General features: G+C 46.4%; 2 protein-coding genes across 2 annotated transcripts; one reads left to right on the top strand and one right to left on the bottom strand.

Moving 5' to 3' along the window:
- The first annotated feature begins 252 nt into the window (after positions 1-252).
- LOC123428120 (D-3-phosphoglycerate dehydrogenase 1, chloroplastic-like) lies at positions 253-3,201 on the top strand. The gene is made up of 5 exons (XM_045112288.1): positions 253-924; positions 1,439-1,815; positions 1,919-2,029; positions 2,125-2,220; positions 2,306-3,201. Exons 1-5 carry the CDS (start codon positions 327-329, stop codon positions 2,975-2,977), a joined length of 1,854 nt encoding a protein of 617 aa, XP_044968223.1. The 5' UTR covers positions 253-326; the 3' UTR covers positions 2,978-3,201.
- Positions 3,202-3,679: 478 nt separating this feature from the next.
- Positions 3,680-14,704, bottom strand: LOC123428119 (alpha-N-acetylglucosaminidase-like). Its single transcript, XM_045112287.1, has 19 exons — positions 14,385-14,704; positions 13,843-13,919; positions 13,026-13,237; positions 12,503-12,624; positions 11,883-11,968; positions 11,333-11,427; positions 11,165-11,246; positions 10,514-10,620; positions 9,955-9,985; positions 9,745-9,862; positions 9,464-9,511; positions 8,783-8,892; positions 8,571-8,673; positions 8,374-8,472; positions 7,877-7,987; positions 7,379-7,623; positions 4,672-4,909; positions 4,334-4,412; positions 3,680-4,262 (listed from the first exon to the last, which is right to left on the bottom strand). The coding sequence occupies exons 1-19, from the start codon at positions 14,616-14,618 to the stop codon at positions 3,970-3,972; spliced, it is 2,490 nt and encodes an 829-aa protein (XP_044968222.1). The 5' UTR covers positions 14,619-14,704; the 3' UTR covers positions 3,680-3,969.
- Positions 14,705-27,962: the final 13,258 nt, after the last annotated feature.

Genomic DNA, 27,962 nt, shown 5'->3' with positions numbered 1-27,962 from the left:
ACGTGGAAGAATTCGATCGCATGTTTTTTTCCAAGGCAACAATAGAAACAAGTTTCGTTACATTCTTCTCAAAAAAAAATACAAAAGAGTTTCGTTACATCGGCAACGGCGGTTGGAGCCCGGAGCCTCAACCAGATGCGGTTTGCCACTTCGCCTCTTCAATCAGCCTTGGTAGGTGGCTCGCTGCAACACCCGCACTCACTCCCACCCCCGCTATAAATCAAAAGCGCCGCACACCCACCCACCAAATCACCAGCGTCACGACAGCCCACCACAGAGCCCATTCCCCCACCCCCGCACCCACCCCCAAAACCCCAAACCCCACCATGGCGGCGCCGTCCCCGACCACCGCCGCCGCCGCCATCACCACCCACCACCGCGTCCTCCTCCCCGCCCGCGCCTCCCTCTCCCCCGCCCCGTCCTCCGCCCTCCGCATCCCCGCCCGCGCCGCCCGCGCCAACCGCGGCCGCATCTGCGTCTCCGCGCCCGCGGCCCCCGCCGCGTCGACCGCGTCCCCGCCCGCTTCCGCCGCGGTGGCCGTCGAGGGCAAGCCCACGGTGCTCGTGGCCGAGAAGCTGGGCGCCGCGGGGCTGGCGCTGCTCCGGGAGTTCGCCAACGTCGACTGCTCCTACGGCCTCTCCCCCGAGGAGCTCCGGGCCAAGATCTCGCTCTGCGACGCGCTCATCGTGCGCTCCGGCACCAAGGTCGGCCGCGACGTCTTCGAGGCCTCCGGCGGCCGGCTCCGCGTCGTCGGCCGCGCGGGCGTCGGGATCGACAACGTCGATCTCGCCGCCGCCACCGAGCATGGCTGCCTCGTCGTCAACGCTCCCACCGCCAACACCGTCGCCGCCGCCGAGCACGGCATCGCGCTCATGTGCGCCATGGCCCGGAACGTCGCCCAGGCCGACGCATCGCTCAAGGCTGGTGAGCTTTTTTTACCCTTCGATCTGAATTCCGCAAGACTTCTTCTCACTCGTTGTGGGAAAGCACCTACCATCTCTGTATCGTGCAGACGTGCGCTCATGTCTAGTTTATTAATAGATATGGAGTATATTTTTACTTATATGATGTTAATTATTTTCTGAGATGCCGAATCTTGGGAGGATACTTTCAGCAGAAAACAATCATCATTGTTTATCCCTTCGATTCGGTGCTTGATCTGAAATGACATCTCAGGCTTGGTGCGTGCAAATCAGGAACTATTGAGCAGTATTATGGAGATCATGCTTACAGCCTCTCTTGTAAACAGGATCTGGCCAATTATCTACAAATAGAATCAGCAATGCTACGCACAGTGTTCTAGCAGTCATAGTGATCTTGTCACCACTTTTACTAATGCTTCAGGACAATTTGATGCATCTCTTATGAAATTGTTCGTTGATGTTTATCTAGCTGCAGTATTTTTTCTACCTCGATTGCTGACTTGACTCCTGTGTAGGTAAATGGGCGCGCACCAAGTATGTCGGTGTGTCTCTTGTTGGCAAAACTCTCGCCATCCTTGGATTTGGAAAGGTTGGGTCAGAGGTCGCACGTCGCGCCAAAGGTCTAGGAATGCACGTGATTGCACACGATCCATATGCTTCTGCTGATCGTGCTCGTGCAATTGGAGTTGACCTAGTGAGCATGGAAGAGGCTATGACCACTGCCGACTTCATCTCGTTGCATATGCCCCTCACCCCTTCAACAAACAAGATGCTCAACGATGAAGCATTTGCCAAGATGAAGAAGGGTGTTCGGATTATAAATGTTGCACGTGGTGGTGTGATTGATGAAGATGCTCTAGTCAGGGCTCTTGATGCGGGAATTGTTGCACAGGTCTGTTCAGTGCTCTTCCCTTTGGTACTTCATGACTGGCTAAATTCTCTGCAGTTGTTTTAGTCAAGTCTCGCTTATATATTTATATCTGTATATATGCCAGGCTGCTCTTGATGTGTTCACCAAAGAGCCTCCAGCAGCAGACAGCAAGTTAGTGCTACATGAGAATGTTACTGTGACTCCGCATCTTGGTGCCAGCACAGTGGAAGCACAGGTATGTTGAATTAGCGCAGAGACATTGTGATGACTTTTATTTAGGTTCTAGTATTATCTAAGCTACCAAAGTGCTGAACACCTCAAATTCCATAGGAAGGAGTGGCTATCGAAATAGCTGAAGCTGTCACTGGAGCTCTGAAAGGGGAGCTTGCAGCTTCTGCGGTCAATGCACCAATGGTTCCTGCTGAGGTACCAATCTCTTGTTCTTTGTTGACTCCCAACCTATTCTTTTGTGCATCTGGACTCTGTCTTTACATCCTTGTGTTTCATACAGGTGTTGTCAGAGCTTGCACCTTATGTTGTTCTCGCTGAAAAGCTTGGGCGCCTTGCTGTCCAGCTAGTTGCTGGCGGTGGCGGTATCAAGTCTGTGAAGGTGACCTATGCATCCGCAAGGGCTCCTGATGATCTCGACACGAGACTTCTCCGTGCGATGATCACCAAGGGTGTGATAGAACCAATCTCTGACGTCTTCGTCAATCTGGTCAATGCTGACTTCACTGCAAAGCAGAGGGGCATCCGTGTCAGCGAGGAGAAAATCGTGATGGATGGCTCACCCGAGACACCGCTCGAGTATATCCAGGTCCAGATAGCCAATGTGGAGTCCAAATTCCCCAGTGCGATATGTGACTCCGGATTTGTCACGGTAGAGGGGAGGGTGAAGGATGGCATCCCCCACCTTACCAAGGTCGGTGCATTCGAGGTGGATGTGAGCATGGAGGGCAGCCTGATCCTGTGCAGGCAGGTCGACCAGCCCGGCATGATCGGGTCGGTCGGAAGCGTTCTGGGCGAGGAGAATGTCAACGTCAGCTTCATGAGCGTTGGTAGGATCGCTCCCCGCAAGACGGCTATCATGGCGATCGGTGTTGATGAGGAGCCCAGCAAGACCACGCTGACCAAGATTGGTGAGATCCCCGCGATCGAGGAGTTCGTCTTCCTCAAGCTCTAGGCGTGACATGTATGTTTTGATTTGAAATTTTGATGTAGCTAGCGGCTGGTTGGTTGATCAGGGGTTTAGGTGTCGGATGGTCGTCGTGGGTGGAATAAGTTTGTTCGTGGGGATTCTTGTGGTGGTGCTCTAGTTTGGTTTGGTGTTTTGGTTAATCCATCTTATGTTTCAGCATAATGCTATTAATTAATAATGAGGTCTCTGTCGATGCTTTCTCTGCTTTACTTTCTGAACAATGCTTCTTATGCCTGTGCCGTTCTAATCTGTTTGCAAGGGCAAAGGGGAGAGTTGCTTACTTCCATGCTTTGTCCCGAATTATTTGTCTTGGATTTGTCTAGATATAGATGAATCTGACATATTTTAATGTTAGATACATCCACATCTATAAATATAAATTACTTGACACGTTGTAATGTTAGACGGATCTATCTATAAAAATCGAAGACAAATATTTTGTGACGTTTTAATGTTAGATACATTCATATCTAATTTTTTTTCTAAGACAAGTATTTTGAGATGGATGTCTAGATTCAGCCAGATCCATAAAAATCGAAGACAAATATTTTGTGACGTTTTAATGTTAGATACATTCATATCTAATATTTTTTCTAAGACAAGTATTTTGAGATGGATGTCTAGATTCAGCCGTATCTAAACAAATCCAAAACAAGTAATTCAGAGGTAATATCTGACAGAGCCGAGTTTAGGCCACCTCAATTTCTTTCGGAAATGGGTACGAGTCAATCTGTAGTAGTAACACAGCTGAAGTAACAACAGGGATGGTATTTTGGTTCCCAGCTTTATGATTACATACCAGTCAAACCGGACACAAAACTAACGGTATGTTTCATCGTGCAATCAGATCATGGAGCGAAAAATCACTGACCCAAACACCCAACCGTTTGATGAACTCTACCTCGGCCACTCTAGCTAAAACATCCCATCTGATCTCCTATAAATGTCTTACAGAAACATACCCAGGAGCTTGAAATTTACAAGCTTATAGGCTTTACAAATGAGTCCATACCATCTAGCCCAAGTGAATCGGCGTTGCGCAGGTACTTGGTGAAAAGGGCCCGGGAGATGTTTAGAGCGTCTCCGGTGGCCGTTGTCGCAAAGACCTTCCTGTCGCTCTGCCAGTTGTTGGTGAGGCTGATCCACTCCCTCCTCCACTCTTCCAGCGCAAAAGGTTCCTTCTTCTTCAAGCTTGATATCAGGTGCTTGAAGTAGATGGCGGCCCTTGGCCCGTAGTAGTCCCGCAGCAGGCCGCTCCAGTACTTGTTTGCTGCATCGTCGGAACTTGTTAAAAAGGAACACGGAGAAGTGGGCGGAAGGGTGTCACGTGATGTGTCTTACCGTAGTCGCGTAGCAAGCTTGCTTTTGTTTCGGTGTTGTCGAACCACATCGTAATCTGGGTTCGAGCATTCCATTCATACTGCACCCGTTTGAAAGCAGTTGAATGTCAGCAATGAACAAAAAATACATGAGCTTTTGGAATAATAAGATTTGTATATACAATAGCATTGCATGACAAGATCAAAGCTTAATACCTAATGGCCTAGTACCCACAATGATCTACAACAGAATTGGTCTACCTAGCAGTTTTGACTCGTTTAGCCTTGGTTACCATCAAGCAGGTAAGGGCGAAACCATCCAGTACTTAAAAGGAATGTCAAAAGATAAAAAGGTAATACCTGTATCTCTTGTTCTTGGCTTCGTGCAAGGCCCTTCGCACTTTCCAACCAAGGCCCAAGCAGAAATCCCTCATGAGAGGCCAGCAGCATGTCAAGATCCTTAACAAGGTTTAGGAAGCGCTCACACAGGGTGGTCACTTGGTTTACGTTGTTTGATTTGTAGCCTTGGATTATCTTTAGGAAGATTTGGTTGGCATATTTGGCCAGAGCCTGACGAGTCAAATCCACGAGGTCATATCTGTTAAATTCATGTGAGACTGTATTAACTTATTTAACATCACCACTTGATGCTCCAAACATGTACTGTATATGCATAACTCATCATTTACGAAAACAACAACTTGGTGACAAAATTTTCATCTCAGAATCACAACCAGATTGTGTTTAATATCAATTCAAATTAGTTTAGCTGAATAGAAAGCAATAAGGAACATATCACGAATTCAGGTAAAAACAATTCTAGATGGGAATTACTCCCTCCGTCCCATAATATAAGAGTGTTTTTGACACTACACTAATATAAAAAACACTCTAAAATTATAGGACGGAGGGAATAGAAACTAAACAACTGCTACACCATCAAAGATTCTGAAATGCCAGAAGATAATAGTTGGACGAAGTTTTGGAGGCTTTTTAATTCAGCGGTTCAGAGTAGTTAGCATTAGCACAAAGCCCATTGAAGATAATACTTTTTTGAGCTTGCCAATAGCATAGCATTAGCACAAAGCCCATTGAAGTTAACATTTTTTTTTCTTCGAGAAAACGCAAAAAACCTTTGCGTTTCATTGCATTGAAAGGGGGGGGGGAGAACATCCTCCTAAGAGGCCAGTACATCGGTGTTACAAGTGAATCAATGGACGTCCCAGGAGGATGGCAGGGTGACTCTAAGCCCTTTGGCTCCTGCCTTAGCCCAATTCCTGGACTCGTCCTTGATCGCAGCGTCTAGCTCGACTAAGGATGGGGTTACATGGTCGAATACACACGCATTTCTATGCTTCCAGATCATCCAAGGGACCAGGAGCGCTACGGAGGCCAACGCTTTGCGGAGCGGGGGGGGGGGGGGGGGGGGGTAGCATCGCGAGCCCGCAGCCACCAGTCGTGGAGCGTGGCGTCCTGGTCAGGCACCGGAGACGGGAGACGCAGCCAGGACATGATGCCGTGCCAGGTCTGCCTCGCGAATGGGCATGCGAGCAGCAGGTGTTGCATGGATTCCGGCTCTTGATCACATAAGAGGCACCGAGGGTGGTGAGTGAGGCCATGGCGGGCGAGGCGCTCCGCAGTCCAACAGCGGTCCTGGCTGGCGAGCCAGTGGAAGAATCTGACCTTCGGCGGGGCCCAGCTCTTCCATATCAGCTTCCAAGAGCGACAAGTGATAGATCCGTGGAAGGTGGCCTGGTAGCAGGACCTACCTGTGTAGCTGCCGTTGGCCGTCCATTTCCAGATCAGCTTGTCTGGCTCATGGGAGAGGGTGGCGCGAGACACCAGCATCCAGAGTTGGAGGTACTGCCCAATCTCCTGGAGGCCAAGGGTGTCGCGGATGTCCCGCGCCCAAGCATTGCCGTGAACGCCATCCGCCACCGTCCGGGAATTCCTGCGACTCTTGGGGATGCACATGTACAGCGCGGGCGCGTGCTCGCGGATGGAGAGGCCGAGAAGCCATCGGTCCTCCCAGAAGAGCGCTGTGGTGCCATCCCCGAGCTGCATAGTGGTGGAGGCGTGGAAAAGGCCGTGCTCCTCGGGGGTGAACTGCATGTCCAGGCCATGCCAAGCGCGACCAGTGTCCGTCCGCGAGAGCCATAACCATCTAAGCCGAAGGGCGAGCCCCGTGCGCTCGAGGTTTCGGACTCCCAGGCCACCAAACTCGATCGGACGGCATACCCGGCGCCAGTTCACGTGACAGTGTCCTCCGTGGGCTGCCTGGTGTCCTGCCCAGAGGAACCCGCGCTGAATCTTCTCGAGCTGCTTTAGGGGTTTTTTCGGGGGGGCGAGGGCGAGCATTTGGTGCGTGGGAATGGCGCTTAGCACCGATTTGACGAGCGCCAGTCGCCCAGCTTTGTTCATGAGCCACGCCTTCCACATCGGGAGGCGGCCTGCCACCTTGTCGACGAGTGGTTGCATCTGGGCCGCGGAGAGGCGGCGTGTGGAGAGGGGGATGCCCAGGTATGAGATGGGCAGGTCCGCCGTCTGGCAACCCAGGGTCTCCAGCACTGTGGCAGTCGTCTCGTCCCCATGCAGTGCCGTTGCGGAGCTCTTCCCGTAGTCACGTGTAGGCCAGAGGCGGCACCAAAGACTCCTAGGATGCCCTTCACGGCCCTGACCTCGCTGGCCGTGGCGTGACAGAACAACATCACATCATCGGCGTATAGCGAGATGGCCGGCACCTCTCGACGGGGGTGGAGGCTCCGGAGGATGCCGGTCTGGAGCGCTTGTTGCATGAGGCGATTGAGGGTGTCGACGGCCAGGACGAATAGCTGCGGAGACGTCGAGTATTTTTAACTTGCAAATGGTTGCATACTTATCTTGCGCCCCATAGGGACGAATTAAATCAAACTAGTCACAAAGAAGCTGAGCATATATTGAAGCCTGATCAATGAAATCACAAAATGTAAAGATACTACTAGCTGCAATATCATAATACTGAAACATTAACCAAAAGAGTAACTATTTTATGCGATCGATTAAGCAGTATGAGCACCTGTGCTCTTACCTGAAGGTGCTGCTATCAGATACCTCATCTCCAGATTCAAGGAAAAGCTCTAGGGCATGTATAACAGCAATCGTATCATACCATATATGTGGTTGTTCATATGCATCATTGGGTGCATCCTTCATGACATAATTCTCCGACAACATTGTAGAATAGTTTTTGCTAGTTCTTGCATACAATCCTGGTGTCTGAATAACAGAAGGTTCAACATCTGGGAATGCCACTATCACATCCCGGTTTTTGTCCTAATAAAATAATAAAATTTATGAGCAAGATAACAATAGAGAATGCAGCCAAACCTTTAAAAATATCACAGAAGTAAACTGCGCAAAAGTTTAGAAATAAAAGCTAACAGGTGTACAAACACAGAACAATGTAAAGTCGGAAATGTACAGTTTTGTTACTTCACACGGTTTCCTATTACTAGTATATGTTTTTTTTAGGGATCTATTACAAGGTATGACAGCTACATATGGCAGATGTCACATCACAACTTACATTTTTACCATCTGTACAGTTATATAGAGTTTGGTGCAAAATTCGCCAAGCATCTTGCAACCCAACAACTGATTTCCCGTATCTTCTTGTTGGATATGTCTCAACCCATACCTGGAAATAGTGAAAATCTGATGAAATCTGAGAATTGGTAGCGCTAATTAGCAAGCTCTAAGGGCCAAAGCAACATAAATGAGAGAAGTGGACAACAAGTACATGCCACATTTGCTGCAAACTAAACACATCACAGGCCAATCTAACGAACTAGTTAATTCTGAAGCATAAATCAAACAGAAAATGTAAAAAAATATGGACTCAAAATCTTTATACATCTAAGAAACCAAACAATGTACTCCCTCCGTAAAGAAATATAAGAGCGTTTATATCACTCTTATATTTCTTTACGGAGGGAGTATTACATAGCAACTGCCATGTTACACAAGAAGGCAGATGTATTTATTGCATAAAGCTCTCTTAGAAAATGGTTTATGAAATTTCACCTTAAGATCCACTTGTCTGTGATGAAAAACCATTTCTGACATAAGGTCATAAACAATAGGATTTTGCTCGATACCTTCCATAGACATGCCAACTCCAACCTAAAACAGACATCGTTGTTCGAAGACAGAGATCAGCACATGGAATAGTATTTGCTAGTTCAGTAGCAGTAACAACTGATTAAGCAAATGATGTATACCATTGTGGAGTTTTCACTTAGTCGAGCATCAATAGGTCCAGAAGCAACAGCATCCAAGACGCCATACATTTCAAAATCAGCAGCAAAATTATGAAGCATGCACCTGAAGAAAGGATAGCACCAATTCCTTTATGAGAAAAGGTAAAATGACATAAGGAATGCTTTTCTAACTGAATAGATAGTGCATTTATAGGAACGGAGAGATGACTTTCCAGATGTAGGGGACACCATAGAACTGATCAGAATTGATCCATACTGGTTTCACTTCAGCATACAGATCGAGAACAATCATTCGGCCAACTGGAACAGAATGCAGTAGTGCCTAACCAACACAGAATTCGATGTTAAAAAAAACAAGGAGAAATCTCATAGCATAAAAACTGCACACTGTAATTAGGAAACACCAGTAGCCAGCCGCCTTTTCACAAGACTTCAGTAAAAAAAGCATAGAGTTAATGACTAGAAACACAGGGTCTGTGCTCTTAGCAACATTTGTTGGTATGACAGTTGTGGAATTAAGTATATATCACCGCTGGCACTGACTTTCTAATTAGCATAAGCTGTATAAGTGAATAGTATCAGAGCGGCAACCTTACAGATGACATCCGTCCGAATTTCCCATTATTGGTGTTATAATATGTTACTGGAACACCGAAGGCTTGTGCAGTAAAAAATAAAGGGGATCACCTCACATCATTGCAGTATTCATTTTAGATATATCACATCCTAAATCCTAATTTTCAGAGGGACTGTTCCACTTGCACAAATCACAATGTAAATTATTTATGTCACTAAAAAGTACAGATCTCGGGAAAACTGCAATTAACAAAATGTTAGCAAAACTAACAGTGCTTAACATATTATCAAAGCATCAAACTTTCATGAGACTGCACCTTCATTTGCGGGGGTTCCCAGAAAGGATCGTAAGTAAACAACCAACCCTGTAAAGGATAATACATGTCAGTAAAAGTTTCATGTCAAATATTTAAGTGTGTTTTCATGCAGCAAGAAAACAATTGGTAACTGGAAAGAGAATTATGCAGCCGAAGAGGGATTAGAACGAAAAGTGAGCGCATCAACCAAAATATCGATACTCTACAATCCTTGCAATTACATTTTACAAATCAATCTATCGCAAGTGTTAACAACATTTTAACACTTCAAAAGGACTCACTTGCATTAACCAAATAGCATCATTGTCACCACTTTGCATTGCCCTGAATGTCGCAGCACCCAAGGAAGAAATATAGTTTGGATCACTCAATGGAGGGGTGTTCTCGTCAAAAGTATCACTATATGTACAGAAGATATCACCAAATGAGGCACTGAGTTCATCAAATCAAATTGGAACTCCTGATAATTTGAATGATAGAAAGAAACATACCAGTTGTATACATGACTTGTCCTACCATATTCTGTGCAAAAAACATGAAAGTTCATGAAATGTTTTAAGGATTGAATTTTATTCCGATAAAAAAATCTGTATAGCAGAAAAATCTAGCACCTAAATAAAAGATAGGCAGTCTTGTAAAATGTTAAGCATTTATCCATCCTGCAGATAAATTTTTTCCTAATCTATATTGACCAGGTTCATCAATATTTAAAAGTAGGAACTGTTGTAGCATTCACCACACCAAAACAAAGTGTTGCACCAACTGACAGCATGTCATCACTGCCTAACACATTTACAGGCATGATTACGGGATGGGCCTTTGTTATCCTTCTGTTTTGGATATGACATACAAAATAACAAATAGAGTAATTTATTCAGTAGTTCTGCTACTGTTAGGTGAATAACAGGTAAAAGAGTCAACATGTCCTCTCTACTCTGATGATGAATTTTCAATCATGACACTAATTTTAGAACAGGCATTGGCTTAGGTCTGCTATCAAGATATCATGCTTCATAGTATTCGAGTTCAGTTTTGAGTAAAACATCCTACCTCTGATTTGTTCTTCTATAAACAACTTCCCGATTTCTACATATAAGGGATCGGATGCATCAAGAAGATATGTGCAACACCACCGTGGGTTGCTGTCAACTGTGAACCTTAATATCACAGAAGAGAATGAAATAAGCGCATATAGCTTAAGAATAACCATAATGAATATGAACGAGAAAGACCTGCAGAACATCTGATAAACTACATTACAGTAGTTGATCCGCAAAAAAGTTATTCATACCTTAGGAACTTGATGCCAGTTTCTTTTTTCAACAATAAATTGATATTAATACGAAGAAACACCCAATGTTAAATGAGCAAGCAAAAGAGCATAAGTTTGTTACGAATCTCAAGCGCTAGTCACTGCTGACATCAAGAAGTATGGCGTGTCGAATGATCCAAGGTTGATTCAGTCAACAGCCTAAAGGCCAAAACACTCAGATGTGCAAGACATTCAGAGAACCGAATAGAAGCTATAAGGTACATTGTGGCAACATCAATGAAACACAATGATGGTGGAGCGCAGGAATATATAAAATTGCTGAGAATTCAGCAGTGTCCAGAACTGGACATGGCTCGATACGTTATATGTAAGTATTTCATCACAACAACGATATGCTCAGCAAGTATTGTTTAGAATATCACTCTTACCAGTTTCCAAGGTGGGTGACTTTAGCTGAGGGAAATTTTAACTTCAGTGCAGCAGGGATGTTACCAGAAAAGGCTGGAAGAACTGCAAGAGAAGGGCGGTGGATAGAGTAAATCGGTGCCAAAAAAAAAACTAAACTCAGACATAGTAGAACAGTAATATAACGTCACCTGGGGACATGCCAAATGCGTACATCCTAGAGAGGATTTTCTTCTGAAGAGTTAATTGATCATCAAGCCAAGTCTGAGGAAGAGGTCCACCCCATCTGACAATCATTTTACAATATACTTATGATTTCATTCAAGATAAAGCAACTTAGACATGATGTCTTGCCTAGATTCAGAAATCCATGCAACTACCTATAACCGCTTCCACTAACTACGACTACTCATCTGAATACATAATCTCATGACATGCTTTTGAATCAAGAAAAAGAACTGCATACAAAAAAGACAAGATTTAGAAGTTGTTAACCATTTCTGACAAGTTCTAAAGAGGAGACCAATGTCTTATTGGCAGTTACGACAGCAAAATTCATAACTTGGCAATTTGCTTGAGAAAACTTGGGATCAGATTTAAGTTGAAGATGAAAAGAATTTGAAAACTAACAGCATATCTTGTTTATAATGCAAAAGAATATGCCGTCAACTAAGAGTCCTGTAATTCAAATAAATTAGATGAGAGGCTCTAATTGTAAACCTGAAGCACCATTTAACTTACCCATGCATATTGGCCATCCGAGACCATGAAAGAAAGGCCGGTCCACCAAAGAAATCGTCCAAATCAGATTTACTAATGTTGTACCTCTGCAAGTATGTGAGGAGGGATGAAATTCAAATTACTAGCAGAATGTATAAAACTATGAGTTGAAACAATCACTAATGGGCATAGGACATCATCGCCACATGTTATTTTACGAAATTAATCTGCTTTGTCTTAAACAACGGTTTATGGCCATGCAGAACCAAGGATACATCATTTATTCTATCCAGAACCCCATATGATCTTCCGCACTTCACAAAAGGACAACATTAAGCATCATGAGCCCAATCTAAATCATCTGTGCCAACAGTGCAACATGGCATCCCACTTGGAAATATGATGAGGCACTCCCATGTTGGCTTATCCGAACTGCCTTGATGGTCTAGCTCTTGATTAGTATTCATGCTAGCATTCGCTCTTCTACATCATCGATCAGCTTATATTTCTACCGAAGATTCTGGGCTTCCTTTACAAAGATTTAATGACTAAGAACATATGGAAAATGCACAGTTTAAATTATTCAGTATACAGCATGTTACAAAAACTAAACTCGCACACACACAAACACACACACAGACCTGAAAAACCTTCTGCCATATAGTCTCTTGCCCAGTGAAAGCTAGAGGCAAATTGATTCCTTGAAGAGCCATCCAATCAATCTCCTTCTCCCAGCGCTCCCAATCCCACCAAGCAAAAGAATCTTAAAAGCAAGAAAATTAATCTTTAAACACATCATTACCAATACAAAAGTATTAAACAATAAATTATGTTTTAAAAGTCAGAATGAGCTCTTGAGAGAAGGAATAGCATTACTATTAGTAACCAAAATATTCTAATAACCAGAAATCACCCAGTTGTATATAACAAAGAGGGGGAATAATATGACATATAAAACAAAACAAACTGAGCATATCCAGCATGTGTTCATCAATGTAATGGGAAGTCATCGTTAGCAGGATGCCACGGCATGGGGTTCAAGAAGTTGATTTACACAGTTTCACAACTATAATTCCGCAAGTGCTCTAATGCTTGAAATTGGAAAACATGCTCAGTGGATGGAAAACAAGAAAGTATCAAAGTTCTAAACAAAGTTCCACTTACAACTGGATGTAACTGCATTCTGGTAGTAGCTCCAGTCAACAGGTCTTTGAATCAAAATGCCACCAGCAGGAACACGAGGTAGTGAGCCAGGATATGGAACAGACGATAATTGTGCACCACCAGTTTTAGCCCATGATATATGTGCTGCACAATAGTGCTTCAAATACCAATGAAGACCAGCAGAAATTTCTACCCCACTTGCTCCCAGTATCCTGATCAAAAATACATGAACAAATGTGAATGACTTCTATCCGATTTTAGTACATAGAAACTACAGGGATAAACTTATAAGAAGTTAAAGACCAAAACCGGAATGATGTATCATGTCTAAGTAACCCTTAAACTAATATAGCAGAAATGCAGAATGATATTTAAACTGCACAGTGGCCACTCAAATGAGCAAGTAGGACCGGTACATAGTTCTAGCAGGACTTGAGGTGTCCCCAAATATATATAAGAGCAAAGATCACTCTAGACACATCCAAAAATCAGAACAGTGCTGTTAACAAAGCATCTGCCAATACTGTAAGGTTTTGTTCAGTGCGTGTCAGGGAGTAAACATAAGGCTCTTAGGTAACTAAAAAAATGGTTTGTGAAATACGTTGTTTGCAGAATAAGAAACATATTTAGATCATTCATCAGTGAATTGCCTAGCATGTAATTTTGGCAAGATGCAGCATATAAATAACGCTGACACATGTGTAGTGTCCTTTACATGAAACGAGACAGTAAAATGAAGCTAAGTTAACATTACACAGACGCAAAAGAATTTTCACCAAGTACACAATGAAGGGTAGAACAAAAGGAAGAAGCATACAGTATCTCGGGAGTTCCTTCTCCATGAAACGATGGATGGTTGTTGATGTTGAAACACGCCTTTCCGCCACATTGCTCCTGTAATTGCAGTGGAAGGGACTGTGAATCCTTGTTGACAGATACTAGAGAGTCAAACAAATACACCTACTATGGACTTAGCTAAAATTCCACCCGGTCGGCACTAAAAGGATGCACGGCCGAAATTAGTTGTGTCTGTGGCTTAAATTTTAACAGGTGGAAATCACCAAATACCAGGTGCAGAATCCACCGGCCTAGGATGGATTTAGGCATTACGTTTCTCATATGTTTGTCAAAATCCATCATAATCTATGACCTCAGTTGCCAGATGTTTACACATACGGTGCCCGCTCGAACCAAATACTACGGAGTATATGATCAAACGGCACGCTTCGCCAATTGGGTTCTGAAGTCTGAACCTATCGAATTGCTCACTGCACTCGATCCGTCCGCTACTCTGCCTATGCGACGCCACTTCCTACAACCGCTGAAACCTAGGACCCCGTTGGAACGAAGCACGCGTACCGTGGAGACGACCCGGAACTCGAAGCTGGCGGAGTGGGAGGGGAGGAGGCGCGCGAGGAGCCCGCGCGCGGCGTCCACCTGCTCGGCGGCAGGCCGGCGCTCCCGCTGGTGGAGCTCGCGGAGGCGGTCGAGCTGCGCGAACCGCGGGCCCGAGCAGCCGACCCCCGACGCGGCGCACGCGATCCATAACGCAAGCAGGAGGAGCAACCGGGAAGCGGGAGGGGGCGGCGGCATCGCGGCGGCGGTGGTGGGGACTGGGGACTGGGGAGGGGGAGGGGGAGGGGGCGAGGTGGGGAGGCGGGAGTGGCGAGTGGGGCTCTGAGGACGGCATGACGAGGGAGGGGGGTGGGGGGGCTTAAAAATGGAGGGCGAAAGCGAAACGGCGGCAGTTTCCGGCGACGGGGAGGGTGCGGGCGGCCGTGGGGAGGTGGCGGGCGAAGACGACAAGAGCGGCAGGCCGCGCGCGGATGACGACGGACGGCCACCCTGACGTCACTGCAGTACTTTCAAATTGTTTGGGCTTCTCTTAAACGGCATGTCAATTTTATCCAAAATTTAACCATGTTTCTTATAAGAAGTTTTGTGGCGCTTGCACTTTATTGTGCTTCAGTTTCAAGTCCAAAGTATGTGTTTTATTAAAAATGTTCGGGATATTTGGCATTCCTCGTATTCAATTCATATGTATGACGGAACTCCCGGACATACCCGGTCATGATGCCACACCTGGCTGATGGATAGCACCGGCGAAAACCCTTTTGGCAGCTGACTTACTCCTTCGATTTGGTGAGAATGTATTTATGTCCTTACTCTGGCTTGCCGTTAGAGGGACCAAATTCTGCTATGGGGTGAACGAAGAGGGAAACCCTAGCCGCCTCCATTTCCCTATTCTTCCTTATGTTTGCGCCGTCACCACTCCTTTATCTACTTCCTATTTCGCTCCGACCTCGTCGTCATGGTCTGGTAGAAAATAATCTGCTACAAGATGCTCACACCCGAGAGGCAGGCGAGTATCGCAGCCGATATGCGCATCGAGGAGGCACCCCACAACGCTCAAAATGCCAATGTGAGTCGAGAGCAACTCTTCGTGGGCATCGACAACGACGAACAAGAGCCAAACTTCGCCCCTCCGCTAATGAACACGAGGTCATACTGTCTGGGAGAGAGTTATCCACACCTCCAATGACGACTTCAAATATTTTTGCAAGTTCACGTCAAATACTTCATGTGAAGTAAATAGTTATGAGCAGTTTTAACATGCCCCCTCTTACCCCTCTTTTCACATGAGAGATAATAGTATATAATAGATCCCAGTCAATGATTTCATTAACGGTTATGCTATATCTCAGTCGATTGAAACCTTATGAAGTCTCAGTCGACGAGATTAGACGTTCAATTTGAGCGACCTGTGTTAGATCGCTGATGTGTTTTTTTCTGTTTAAAATATTATAGGATTTTCCTATTTAAGAAGCTGACAACAGCATCAGTATACCTTTCCGTTACGTGGGTTGTAGGCTGTGGCTTGTGGCCTTTTTTTTATCATTTTCTGTTTTCATTTTTTTATCATAGTCCTTCCACGTGAACCTGTGTATTTTTTAACATTTTAAGTGTTTTATCTTTCTTGTTTATGAAATATGGAACATTTAAATTTTTGAAGAGCATACATTTTGCACCACATATGAACATTTTTTATTCTCATATGTTGTTGTCTTAAGTTCTTATTCTGAGATTGGTTTCCTTTTCTACATGGACGTTTGGTTCATTTGCTTATTTGTATCTTTTCTATATTTATTTACTTTTTTTTTCTTTATTTCTTCATGTATTACCTGGAAAATACTTTTTCATCGTGTTTACATGTTTTTTTTGTACGATCGTACACTGTAAAGTTACACAAGGATCCTTAACAAAGTGCAATGTATAAGAGACGATGGGGATTTTGAATGCAGACAACAATCTGAGGAAGGGTCACGTGGTGTTCTTTAGTGGAGGGCGGTGGGGGAGAGGAGGTAGTTGCATGCATGTGTCGCCTTCGACTGTAGTTGACCTTTAATTTATCGAAGAACGGTGGGAGAGAGGGAGAGGTTGTTTCATGTATGTAACTAGGCATGCAATTGCAAATGTTGCCCTCCACCGCAACTCCATGTCTACACAAACGGATGTCAGTGTCCTTTGCTTTGTCGGTGGGTGATAGGACATGGCAGTTGCATGTCTTAGACTAGGCATGCAACTGCAAGTGTCGTCTTTGACTGCAACTGCGTGTCTACCCGCCGGACTGCAACCGACCTTTTTGTTATGTCAAAGGATAGTGCGAGGGGCATAATTGCATGACTGACAGTAGGCACGCAACTGCAAGCATCACCCCCGGTAGCACTTGCATGTCTAACCATCTGAATGCAACTGAATGTTGTTTCATTGGATGTTGGCGGGAGAGGGGGGGGGGAATTTGCATGTCTAACACTAGGCATACAATTGCAAATGTCGTTCTTGAGTGCAATTGCATGTTTACCCACTCCGCTGCAACTGACCTTTATTTTTGTCATCGACGGCAGGAGAGGGGACAGTTGCATGTCTGACACTAGGCATGCAACTGCAAGTGTCGCCCTCAACTGCAACTAGACCTTGTTTTGCTAGAGAGGCGGCGGAAGAGGGTGTGTGTGGGGGGGGGGAGGGGAGGTAGTTGCATGTCCGACACTAGGCATGCAACTGCAAGTCTCGCCCTCGACTGCAACTGCACGTCTACCCAAACAGCTTCAATTGACCCTTTTTTGTCAATGGACGACGAAGGAGCGAAGAAGTTGCATGTATGACGGTAGGCATGCAACTGAAATGTCGCCCTCGACTTTGTGGTGTTTGCTAGTGGGAGGGCAATTGCATGTCTGCCATTACACATGAGCTGCAAGTGTTGCCACCCCCCGCCCCCGGATGCAACTGTCCCTCTTCAGTGCAACTGTAACTTTGTATACTTTGTCGGGGAAGGGGCGGTTGCATATCTATCAGTAGGCATGCATCTGCAAGTGCTGTCCCGATTGCAACTCGATGGTGTTTATCTGGGGAGGGGTAGTTACATGTCTACTAGTAGAATTCAACTACAAATGTGATCCCAACTCTCTAGTGTTTTGTGAGAAAAGGGGCAGTTGAATGTTTGTCACTAGGAATCGCAACTGTTAGTTCATCCATCGACTACAACTCTATGGTGTTCATTAGTAGGGAGCGGGCAGTTGCATGCCTGCCTAAAAGGCACACAATTACAAGATTTGGCCCCGAGCGCAATTGCATGTCTTCAATGTGACTATAATTTTGTGATTTCTTGTCAAGAAATGGATTGTTGCATGCCTATCATTAAGCATGCAACTACAAAATGTTGTCCCAACTACAACACTGTGGTGTTCATCGGTGGAGAGGGGATGGTTGTATGTTTGTCACTTGGCGCACAACTACAAATGTCGCATGTGAGTGCAGCAACATGTCTCCAATGCGACTGCAACTCTGCGGTGTGTGGTGTTTTGTCGGGGTGGTGGCATGTCTACCACTAGACATGCAACTACAAGTGTCTACCTCGACTGCAACTTTGTGTGTTTATCGGCTAGGGCAGTAGTTACATTTTTGTCACTATATACGAACCTGCAAGTGTCAACCCTCACTACAAATTGAAGGTGAAGGGATGTCAACCGCATGCATACCGCTAAACATTCAAGTGCATGTATCACAATCATCCCGCAAATGCGAGCGGTTGACTCGAAGCGTGATTTTTTTTAATTTCAATTGTTCATTCTAGTTTCCATTTCTCTTTTTCTATTTTATTATTTTAATTTTTTCCTCTTGTTTATCTGGTTAATTTGCTCATTTACCCTTTAATATGTTTTTCCTTTGTCATTAGTAGAAATGTATTTTCTTGTGTGTATATGAATATTTGAAAAAAAATACATGTTCATGTTTCTTTTCAACAAAATTTGTGAGCACTTTTTCAATATGCGGTGAACATTTTTTCAATGCGCGATGAATAATTTTCTAGAATTCTTCACGCATTTTAGAAAAGTGCTTATGAATTTTAAAATATATATTTATATTTTCTTTAAAAGTGCCCATAAAATTTGATATTGTTCACATATTCTTAAAAGTATTCATTTGTTTTTAATTAAATGTTCACACACTTGATAAAAATGTCCGCCTAACAAAAAACAATGTATATTCTATATACCTGTGTGCGTTCACGTTTGTCCACAACCTCGGGCAGCAAGTTCATAGCTCCCAAGCAAGCAATGTAAGCACAAAGCCCAACGTTAGGTCCCATCGAAAGCTAGAAATAGAAAGCATCTTCTTTTTCTATCTTTTTTTAAGGAGATGACGCTAGTGAATCGAAAGTGAGTATTTACTCCCGTAGCTGCTGCTAATCAAACATTTATAGGCAAGAGATACTGCACGAACAAAAGCGAGGCAAGACAAATGGCCTTTGTATGAGACGAGCGCTGCCCGGAACTAGACAACACAAAGAGAAAAAAGAAGGCCTACAGCACGATGGATGATGTCATTCGACTGAGACTTTGTGAAGTCTTAGTCGACTGATTTCTAGTCACACCCTTTCATTAATTAGTAAAAAGAGGGTCAAGAGGGAGCGTGTTAAATTTTGGCAATAGTTATATGCTAAATGGGAAAAATGTGTGCGCACTTTTTAAATTCAATTGAGATGTAAGCTACTTTACCTCAAAGCATCAAGTTAGATAATACTAAACTAAAATATTAGATGGGCCTAATTTTGTATTGGGAAGCACCAGCAATCAGACTACTGATATCTAGAGTCCTATCAAACTAGTGGATGGTCGTAGGATTAGCAGCCCAATTGACGTCGGATCCTGTACGAGAACAGAGTCAGCGTCAGGTCGTTTCTTAGATTTTTCCTATAATGACTCCTTTTAATTAATTACGGTGCTTCCTCCTGCCCCTAAACAAACGCCTGGCGCCCATGCTTCTGTTGCTGATTCTTTCATAGTTCAACTAGTAATAATGCCACATTTGATACTAGTAAAATTACATATAATTGTTTGTTAGAAAGATTGTTCAACCTTTTTCCTGATGTTAGTAAAATTTCCTTCCAAGTGCTTTGATTTCATGAAAATAAGGTGCATCTAATGTCACACTATATCTTGTTTTTGCTTTCATTGATGAGACAATTTGCTTCTGTTGGAACCGAATTTTGGTTGGACATATGAAAAAAGTGTGTCCAAGAACTATGCATACATGCAATAATTTTTTTGCGCCAAAGAATTTGTTTGTACATTGGACTATTCGAGCCCCACATATATTCTCTATAATATTTTCAACACAAGAAAACTTTGCTTCCATCGGTTAGAAAAGTGTTTCCATCGTAGAACTGATTTGCTTCTAACTGAACATACATTTTTTTTCATGCTTCCTCCATTCATAATTTACTCAACTTTTTTTGTGATAATAAAATTTGCTTCTAATTGCTTTGATGTAATGAAAATGTGCATCTACTTTGACACTTTATCTTGTTTCCATTGCAGTAAATTTTTGCTTCCATTAACGAGGCAATTTGCTTCTGTTGGAATTGAAATATGGTTGTCCTCACAAAAAATTGAGTCCAAGAACTACTCTTTCATGTAAGAAAATTTTGTGTAATATTATTTTTGTTTCTACATTTGAAATTTTGAGCCCACATATATTTTTTATAATGATTATAACACAAGAAAACTTCTCTTCCATCAGGTACAAAAGTCAAAAGTGTTTCCATCGTAAAACTGATTTTCTTCTAACTGAACATAAGTTTATTTTCATGCTTCTGGGTTCATACAAATTTGCTTCCTTCATGTGACTGATAATACACCGGTTCATAAGTTTATTTTGTATGTTTTGTAAAGAGTAGACTTGCTTCCCTTTATCTAGGTCGTCGTCGTCTTCGTTGTGAGGTAGATCCCATGAACATGCTTCTTAGTGCATGCACCGATCACCACCATACATGTCTCGCCGGCTCCAAGCAGCACCGAAGCCATCACATAAACTGCTTCACGAAACATCGATTAGGCATGATGCATGAATATTTAAGGCAGGAAGCAACAATTGTCACTAGAACTGATGAAGCAAAGATGATATGTAAGGAATCATGGACGTTCTCCTTTCTACCTGCCATGTCACATTGTCGTTTATGTCATTGACCCAGACATTCCCACCATGTCACTATGTTCCAGCCACCGACGAAAATATCTTCTACCGCAAAGCTGTGGAGGTTGGCGCAGGCGAGCCGCATGAGATATATGAATATATGACAAGGAGCAAACGGGCTATCGGCCGCACAATAATATAGGACGATCAACAGCGGGTCTGCGTTCTTGACCTGCTGTTGAGTGTATGCATTACCAGCTTGATTCCATGCCATTCACCTGCATGACAAAGTGATACTCGATAAAATTCATCGAACAAACATTGCATCCAGATTAAGGCAAACCAAAAACAAGCGATGAGAAAAATCAGACTAGTTTCGATGAGTGCATACTAGGGGGACCGTGTGATGCACAAGCAGTTTCTTTGCCAAGCCAAAAGGGCGCACTGACGCGGTGGGAGAGATCGTCACGAGCTCACGGGGCAGGGTCAGGCGATATAAGCACCGCGATGGGGCCTTACTCGGTCGAAGGTGAGAGGAGAGATCGATGGAGCAGACGGGGCAGGACGAGGGCTGCAGTGTATGGTCAGGCAGGCGATATTTGCTCGCCCAGGCGTGGTTAAGGGGGAGCAGGCAAGATTTACTCGAGATGGGTAATTATGTGGATTTAATTGACTGGGTCCGATAATCATTAGACTGGCCTGGACCATAGGATTAGAAAAGAATCAACGATGTAGGAGCCGTCTGACAATTTTTTCCTATCAGACTTCTGATTAGAAGCGTTTCCCTTTTGTATTTCAGTTAGACAGATGAAACCGTTAAAAACCTGATTATTGAAGGACAACTCTATAATTTATATACTTCCTCCACCCATACATAGAGCTTAATACATTTTTCAAGGCTCCTTTTGACCATGGATTGGAGCAGTACTATATGACATGCGTGTTGTACAAAGCATACAGTTAGATTCGTATGTCAAAGATGTTTGTAACAATATAATTTTCACATCATACATCCCATGCATTGTTAATATTGTCAATGGTCGAAGGCAACCTAAAAAACTGTATCGCCCATGGCAACGTGGTCATTTTAGTAGCAAAGATTAAAATTGTCCTTAGTATGCTTTTTTTTTGTTGAAACGTAGATTTAAAGCATCTATAGCCACTTATGAAAAATATGACCCCTCAAGTGCATGCGGAGGCATTCGGACGCGTTCGGGAAAAGTAATCGAGCACGTCTCAAATTAGTACAACTGCATCCACACACATCATACTAGATTTTTAAATTCATACAAAAGATTGCAAACTAAAAAACTTACTTACTACGTAGATCATCTAGCTATTCCTCGTCGGAGATGTCGACCATCTCTGTGCCCTTCCGTGGTACATGCACGATAACTGCAGCTCCGCCCCCTCCGGCCTCCTCGTCCCTCATGTTCACCTCGAGTTCGACAAGAACGCGCCGGCCTCCGCCTGCTTATGTCGAATGAGCTGTCGATTGGCCTCCACATCGACCTCATCTTGGATGGACTCCAGGATGGCATGCTGCTCTGCCATCTTCTCGGCTTGGGCGACGACGAACTCCGCCTCCGCCTCCGCCATGTTCAACCCCAGAGTAGGCTGCTCCACCTCGTCCACCTCCGGGTCTGCCAAATTCATCGGCTCCGGCAGCTGCTCTTCCTCCTCCTCCTCCGGCTGCTCTCCCTCCTCCTCCGGCTTCGGCGAGTCCAGAGGCAGTCCGATAGTGATGCGGGCAACGAGCCTAGCCTGGGTCTCCCCCTCGATCTGCATCCTGGGCTCTGACATGAGCACCGTGTAGGTGTCGATTGATGGGGTCATAGTCCTAGGATAGGGTCATAGGCCTACTATACCCAGTCCTACCCAAGGACTACCCCACACAAAGGACAAGACCCTAAGTCTGCCCCGACTGAATTAAGGAGTCCCCATCATCCAGTCGGTAACAAGTCCTGAATCATCCAGTCGGAGACTAGCATTCGGAGGATACCAGGCTAACCGACTGGATACACTCGGTACGTCGTAACCCCTCTGGAGGGAAACTGCCGTGCGTTTCCGGGTGCATTTATTAGCATTTAGAGCATACGTTACCTGTAACGTACGCATTCAATCGCCACTACTCCGCCCCTGAATCAGAACCGTTATGGAGGGCAGCGCACTCTATATAAGCCACCCTCCTCCACTGATAAAGGGGTTAGAAAATCATTGTATTCCATATTACACTCGACAACAAGCTCCAAGAGCACCGAGACGTAGGGCTGTTACCTCCACCGCAGAGGGGCCTGAACTCATACAAGCTAGGACTCTGCCCATCCCCTTCGTACCCTACACATCTACTGTCAGGCTTATACCCACGACAGTTGGCGCCCACCGTGGGGCAGGCGTCTAAGCGACTTCCGGCGAGTTTGCGACTACTTCCTTTCATCATGTCGACCGGTGGAGATTCGAGCATGGGTCACCAGATCTTCTTCGGCGCTCTCTCCTTCACTGTAGACGATTCGGCGTGGCTTCGGGAGGCGCTTCTCGACGTCAAGGCGCTTCCCCGTCGCGGGGCCACACACTTCCGTGCCGGCGCCCGCGGCATTCTTCTTCTCCAACAATCGACTTCGTTGTCGACCTGCACTTCCGTTGTTCGCCGCAGCAAGCGGTCCCGCCGTCCACGTCTCCAACGTTGGGTGCAGCATGCCCGAGCGCGTCAGATCGCGTCTTCTCAAGTGGCAGTTCTGGAGTCTGTTGTGGTTGCCCCGCGTTCCCAGCGCTCGGGCTCAGTTCCGATTGAGTTCCCTTCCGAGTACGCCGGTCGCGGGCCTGCAGCAGAAGTACACATGGCCAACTCCCATGAAGATCCCCGTCAAGCCGGCCGGAGCGAGAGCGAGATCGGTGAAGCATCCGGTGCACGCCGTCCTCCTCGCCGTTCTGCCAGTCGGCACACTCGGCGGAGCAACGTGGAGTTATTCCGCACACCCCTCCTCAACTTGGCTGCGGCTGCCAAGATTGCCGATTCCCTCCAGCCGACTGATTCAGAGGCAGGAAGGGGAATCGAGCAGATCCGAGCTCTATTACACACGGCGCAGCAGCAGAATTCGGCAGTCTCCCAGTCGCACAATCGGATCTATAATAGTTCCGTCCATGCAAACACGCATCGGTCGGTTCACAGCCCTGGTTCCCATCAGCATCACAGGGGAGGCAGCCGTTCCATGATCCGTGAAGATCGCCGCCGCTCACGCTCCCCTCTGCGGGGTGAGCCCTATGGGTCCCGACATCATGATGATCGGCGTTCAGTCGGCGACACTTACGACCCAAGACCCGACGCAAGAGGGCGAATCGCCCAGCGAAGGGTCGACAGGGGTCGAGCCCACCGCGATGGTCACGATATGGACCGTCCAGGTGGAAGCAGGACCATCGTGTCCGGCCCCGAGTGTTTTAGTCGAGCCATCCGCTCGGTTGATATCCCGCCCAACTTCCGATTGGCAGCGGGAATCGGTAAATTTACGGGGGAATCCAAGCCTGAAACATGGCTAGACGACTACCGAGTGGCAGTCCAGATCGGAGGAGGAGACGACCATGTCGCTATGAAGCACCTCCCTCTGATGCTCGACGGCTCGGCGCGAGCTTGGCTGAACCAGTTGGCCCCCTCCAGCATCTATAGTTGGGCAGATCTGGCCCGAGTGTTCATCAGGACCTTCGAAGGGACGTGCAAACGCCCTGCAGGCCTTGTGGAGCTTCAGCACTGTGTTCAGAAGCCGAACGAGCCCTTGCGCGACTTCATCCAGCGATGGACAACTCTCTACCACACGGTGGAGAATGTCATCGAGCATCAAGCAGTCTGCTCGTTCAAGGCAGGCGTACGGTACAGAGAGCTATACCTAAAGTTCGGTCGAACATGCGACATCTCCATGAGCAAGATGATGAAGATAGCGGCTCGCTATGCAAATGGCGAGGAAGAGGACCGCATCCGGAGCGGCAAACACAAGACAGTAGGCGATGCCGACGGAGGTAACACTCGAAAGCAGAAACAGAAGGTTCCGCCCACACCGCAAGCAGAAGCTGCAGCTGTGACCAGTGCCAAGTTCAAGGGCAAAGGGAAGGCGCAGTTTACCCCCAAGAAGAAGCCATTCAACAATCCCATCCTGGACCAGCCTTGTCCGGTTCACACGAAGATGGACGAAGAAGGCAACCCCATATACGCGAAGCACACCACTCGACAGTGTCATCTCCTAATCCAGGGGTTCAGCGAGGGACAACCAAGTGAGAAGGATCCTGAACAAGATGAGGAGGATAAGGAGGATCCGTTCCCCCAAGTCCATGCAACCCTCATGATTTTTGCTGACATCGAAAGCAAGAGTCGACTGAAGCTGGTGAACAGGGAGGTCAACATGGCCGTTCCGACCAACCCCAAGTTCCTCAAATGGTCTCAGACTGCGATCACCTTTGACCAGTCGGATCATCCAACGCATATTCCCACCCCTGGAAGACAGGCTCTGGTCGTCGACCCGGTGGTGGAAGGAGTCCGACTGCGCAAAGTCCTCATGGACGGCGGTAGCGGGCTGAACATCATGTACGCCGACACTCTCAAGGGAATGGGCATTCCGATGTCCAAGCTCAATGAGAGCAGTATGCAGTTCCACGGAGTCGTCCCTAGACGGAAGGCCAAGTCACTCGGCCAGATCGCGTTGGACGTCGTTTTCGGCTCTGACAAGAACTTTCGCAAGGAGAAGCTCACGTTTGAGGTGGTAGATTTCCAGAGCGCTTACCACGCAATTCTGGGCCGCCCAACATATGTGAGCTTCATGGCACGTCCATGTTATATATACTTGAAGTTGAAGATGCCAGGCCTGAAAGGTGTGATCACCATCACGGGCAACCGTCAGTGAGCCGAAGAGTGTCTGCAACAGGGATCAAGAATCGCCGACCAGCAGATGGCTGTACTCGAGCTCGACGAGTACAAGAAGACAGTCGACCCTGCCGACCTAATGCGCTCGAAGAAGCCAGCTTCCGAGTCCGTGTTTTAGTCGGCCGGGGAGACGAAGAAGGTCAGCATCCACCCGACGGACGACTCTGCCGCCCCGGCGAACATCTCCACCACCCTCGATCCTAAATAGGAAGCCGAGCTCACCCAATTCCTCCGTGAGAACTGGGACATCTTCGCATGGAAACCCTCTGACATGCCAGGTGTGCCCAGGGAGTTGGCTGAGCACCGACTGCACATCGATCCCGTCGCTCGGCCCGTCCGAGAGCGCCTGCGCCGGTCTGCCGCGCACAAGAGGAAGGTGATCGGGGAAGAGGTGGCCAAGCTGTTGGCCGCCAACTTCATTCGCGAGGTTCACCACTCCGAGTGGCTCGCAAATGTTGTCATGGTGCCCAAGAAGGACAAGTCGCTCCGAATGTGCATCGACTTCAAGCATCTCAATAAGGTCTGCCCGAAAGACCATTTTCCGCTCCCCCGCATAGATCAAATTGTCGATTCGACTGCGGGATGCGAGCGTTTGTCGTTTCTTGATGCCTACTCGGGCTATCATCAGATCCGTCTGTATGGTCCCGATGAGTTAAAAACAGCCTTCATCACCCCATTCGGGTGCTTCTGCTACATCACTATGCCTTTCGGTCTAAAGAATGCAGGAGCTACCTTTATGCGCATGATCCAAAAATGTCTCCTCGACCAGATCGGTCGCAATGTGGAGGCATATATGGATGATATCGTAGTCAAGTCACGCAAAGGTTCCGACCTACTGACTGACTTGGTAGAAACATTCGCCAACCTTCGTAGGTACGATATCAAGCTCAACCCGGCCAAATGTTCATTCGGTGTTCCCAGCGGAAAGTTACTCGGTTTCTTCGTTTCCGAACGAGGAATCGATGTTAACCCCGAAAAGATCGGGACCATCGTCCGAATGGAGAGGCCGGTCAGAATACACGATGTTCAACGGCTCACAGGTTGCCTAGCGGCTTTGAGCAGGTTCATCAGTCGACTCGGCGAGAAAGCACTTCCTCTGTACCGACTCATGAAGAAATCAGATACCTTCGAGTGGACAGACGAAGCCCAAGTCGCATTCGATGACCTCAAAGTCCTACTTTCCACCCAGCCGGTTCTTACTGCTCCGCTCAGTAAAGAGCCCCTTCTTCTATATATCGCGGCTACAAACCAAGTCGTCAGTACTGTTCTTACAGTCGAGCGAGAAGAAGAAGGCAAAGCATACAAAGTTCAGCGGCCAGTGTACTACGTCTCCGAAGTCCTGACCCCTTCCAAGCAGAGGTATCCCCATTATCAAAAACTTATCTATGGGATCTATATGACTGCGAAGAAGGTGGCCCATTATTTCCAAGACCACTCGGTATGTGTCGTTTCTGATGCTCCGTTGTCGGAAATTCTCCACAATCGAGACGCGTCAGGCCGAGTGGCGAAGTGGGCAATGGAGATGCTGTACTGTGACATCAAGTTCGAGGCCAAGAAAGCTATTAAGTCTCAAGCCCTGGCTGACTTTATAGCAGAATGGGTAGAACAACAGCAACCGACCCACATCTACTCGGCTCATTGGACAATGTTCTTCGATGGGTCTAAGATGTTGAATGGCTCCGGCGCTGGTGTGGTGATCATATCACCAAAGGGCGACAAGCTCAAGTACATGCTGCAGATACACTTTGATTCCTCCAACAACGAGGCAGAGTATGAAGCTCTCCTCTACTGATTGCGCATGGCCATCTCACTCGGCGTTCGTCGCTTGATGGTCTACGGCGATTCGGATTTGGTGGTCAATCAAGTGATGAAAGAGTGGGATGTAAGGAACCCCACCATGACAACATACTGCAATGCAGTGAGGAAGCTGGAGAGGAAGTTTGAAGGTCTAGAGCTCCACCATGTTCCGAGACTGGAGAACCAAGCAACTGATGAGTTGGCAAAACTCGGGTCCACTCGGAGACCAGTCCCGAGTGATGTCTGCCTCGAGCACCTCCATCTTCTCTCAGTCAAAGAAGATCCCTTCACAGAAGAGCCGGTACAACCCAAGAGCGCAACAGATCCGACTGAAGTCGATGTACCTGCTGTGGTTGATCTGGTCATGGAGATTCTGGCTATCATTCCCGATTGGACTGTGCCGATCATTGCATATATCCTGAGGCAAGAACTTCCAGAAGACGAAGTCCAAGCCAGGCAAATAGTTCGCAGATCGAAGGCATTCACTGTCATTGATGGTCAATTGTACAAGGAGAGTGTTTCAGGCGTTCTTCAACGATGCATTTCCCCGGAGGAAGGGCAGTTGATCCTAGAGGATATTCACTCGGGAACCTGCGGTCATCACGCTTCTTCGAGAGCAATCGTCGCCAAGGCATTTAGAGCCGGTTTCTTTTGGCTGCAGGCAAACGAGATGGCCAAAGATATGGTCGACCGATGTGAAGGCTGTCAGTTCTACTCCAACAAGTCCCACAAGCCAACATCTGCATTGAAGACAATCCCTC

The sequence above is a fragment of the Hordeum vulgare genome, chromosome 2H (genome assembly GCF_904849725.1).
Source record: "Hordeum vulgare subsp. vulgare chromosome 2H, MorexV3_pseudomolecules_assembly, whole genome shotgun sequence".
NCBI lineage: Eukaryota > Viridiplantae > Streptophyta > Magnoliopsida > Poales > Poaceae > Hordeum > Hordeum vulgare.
The sequence above is the reverse complement of the archived record's forward strand: the minus strand, read 5'-3'. Positions and strand labels throughout refer to the sequence as shown.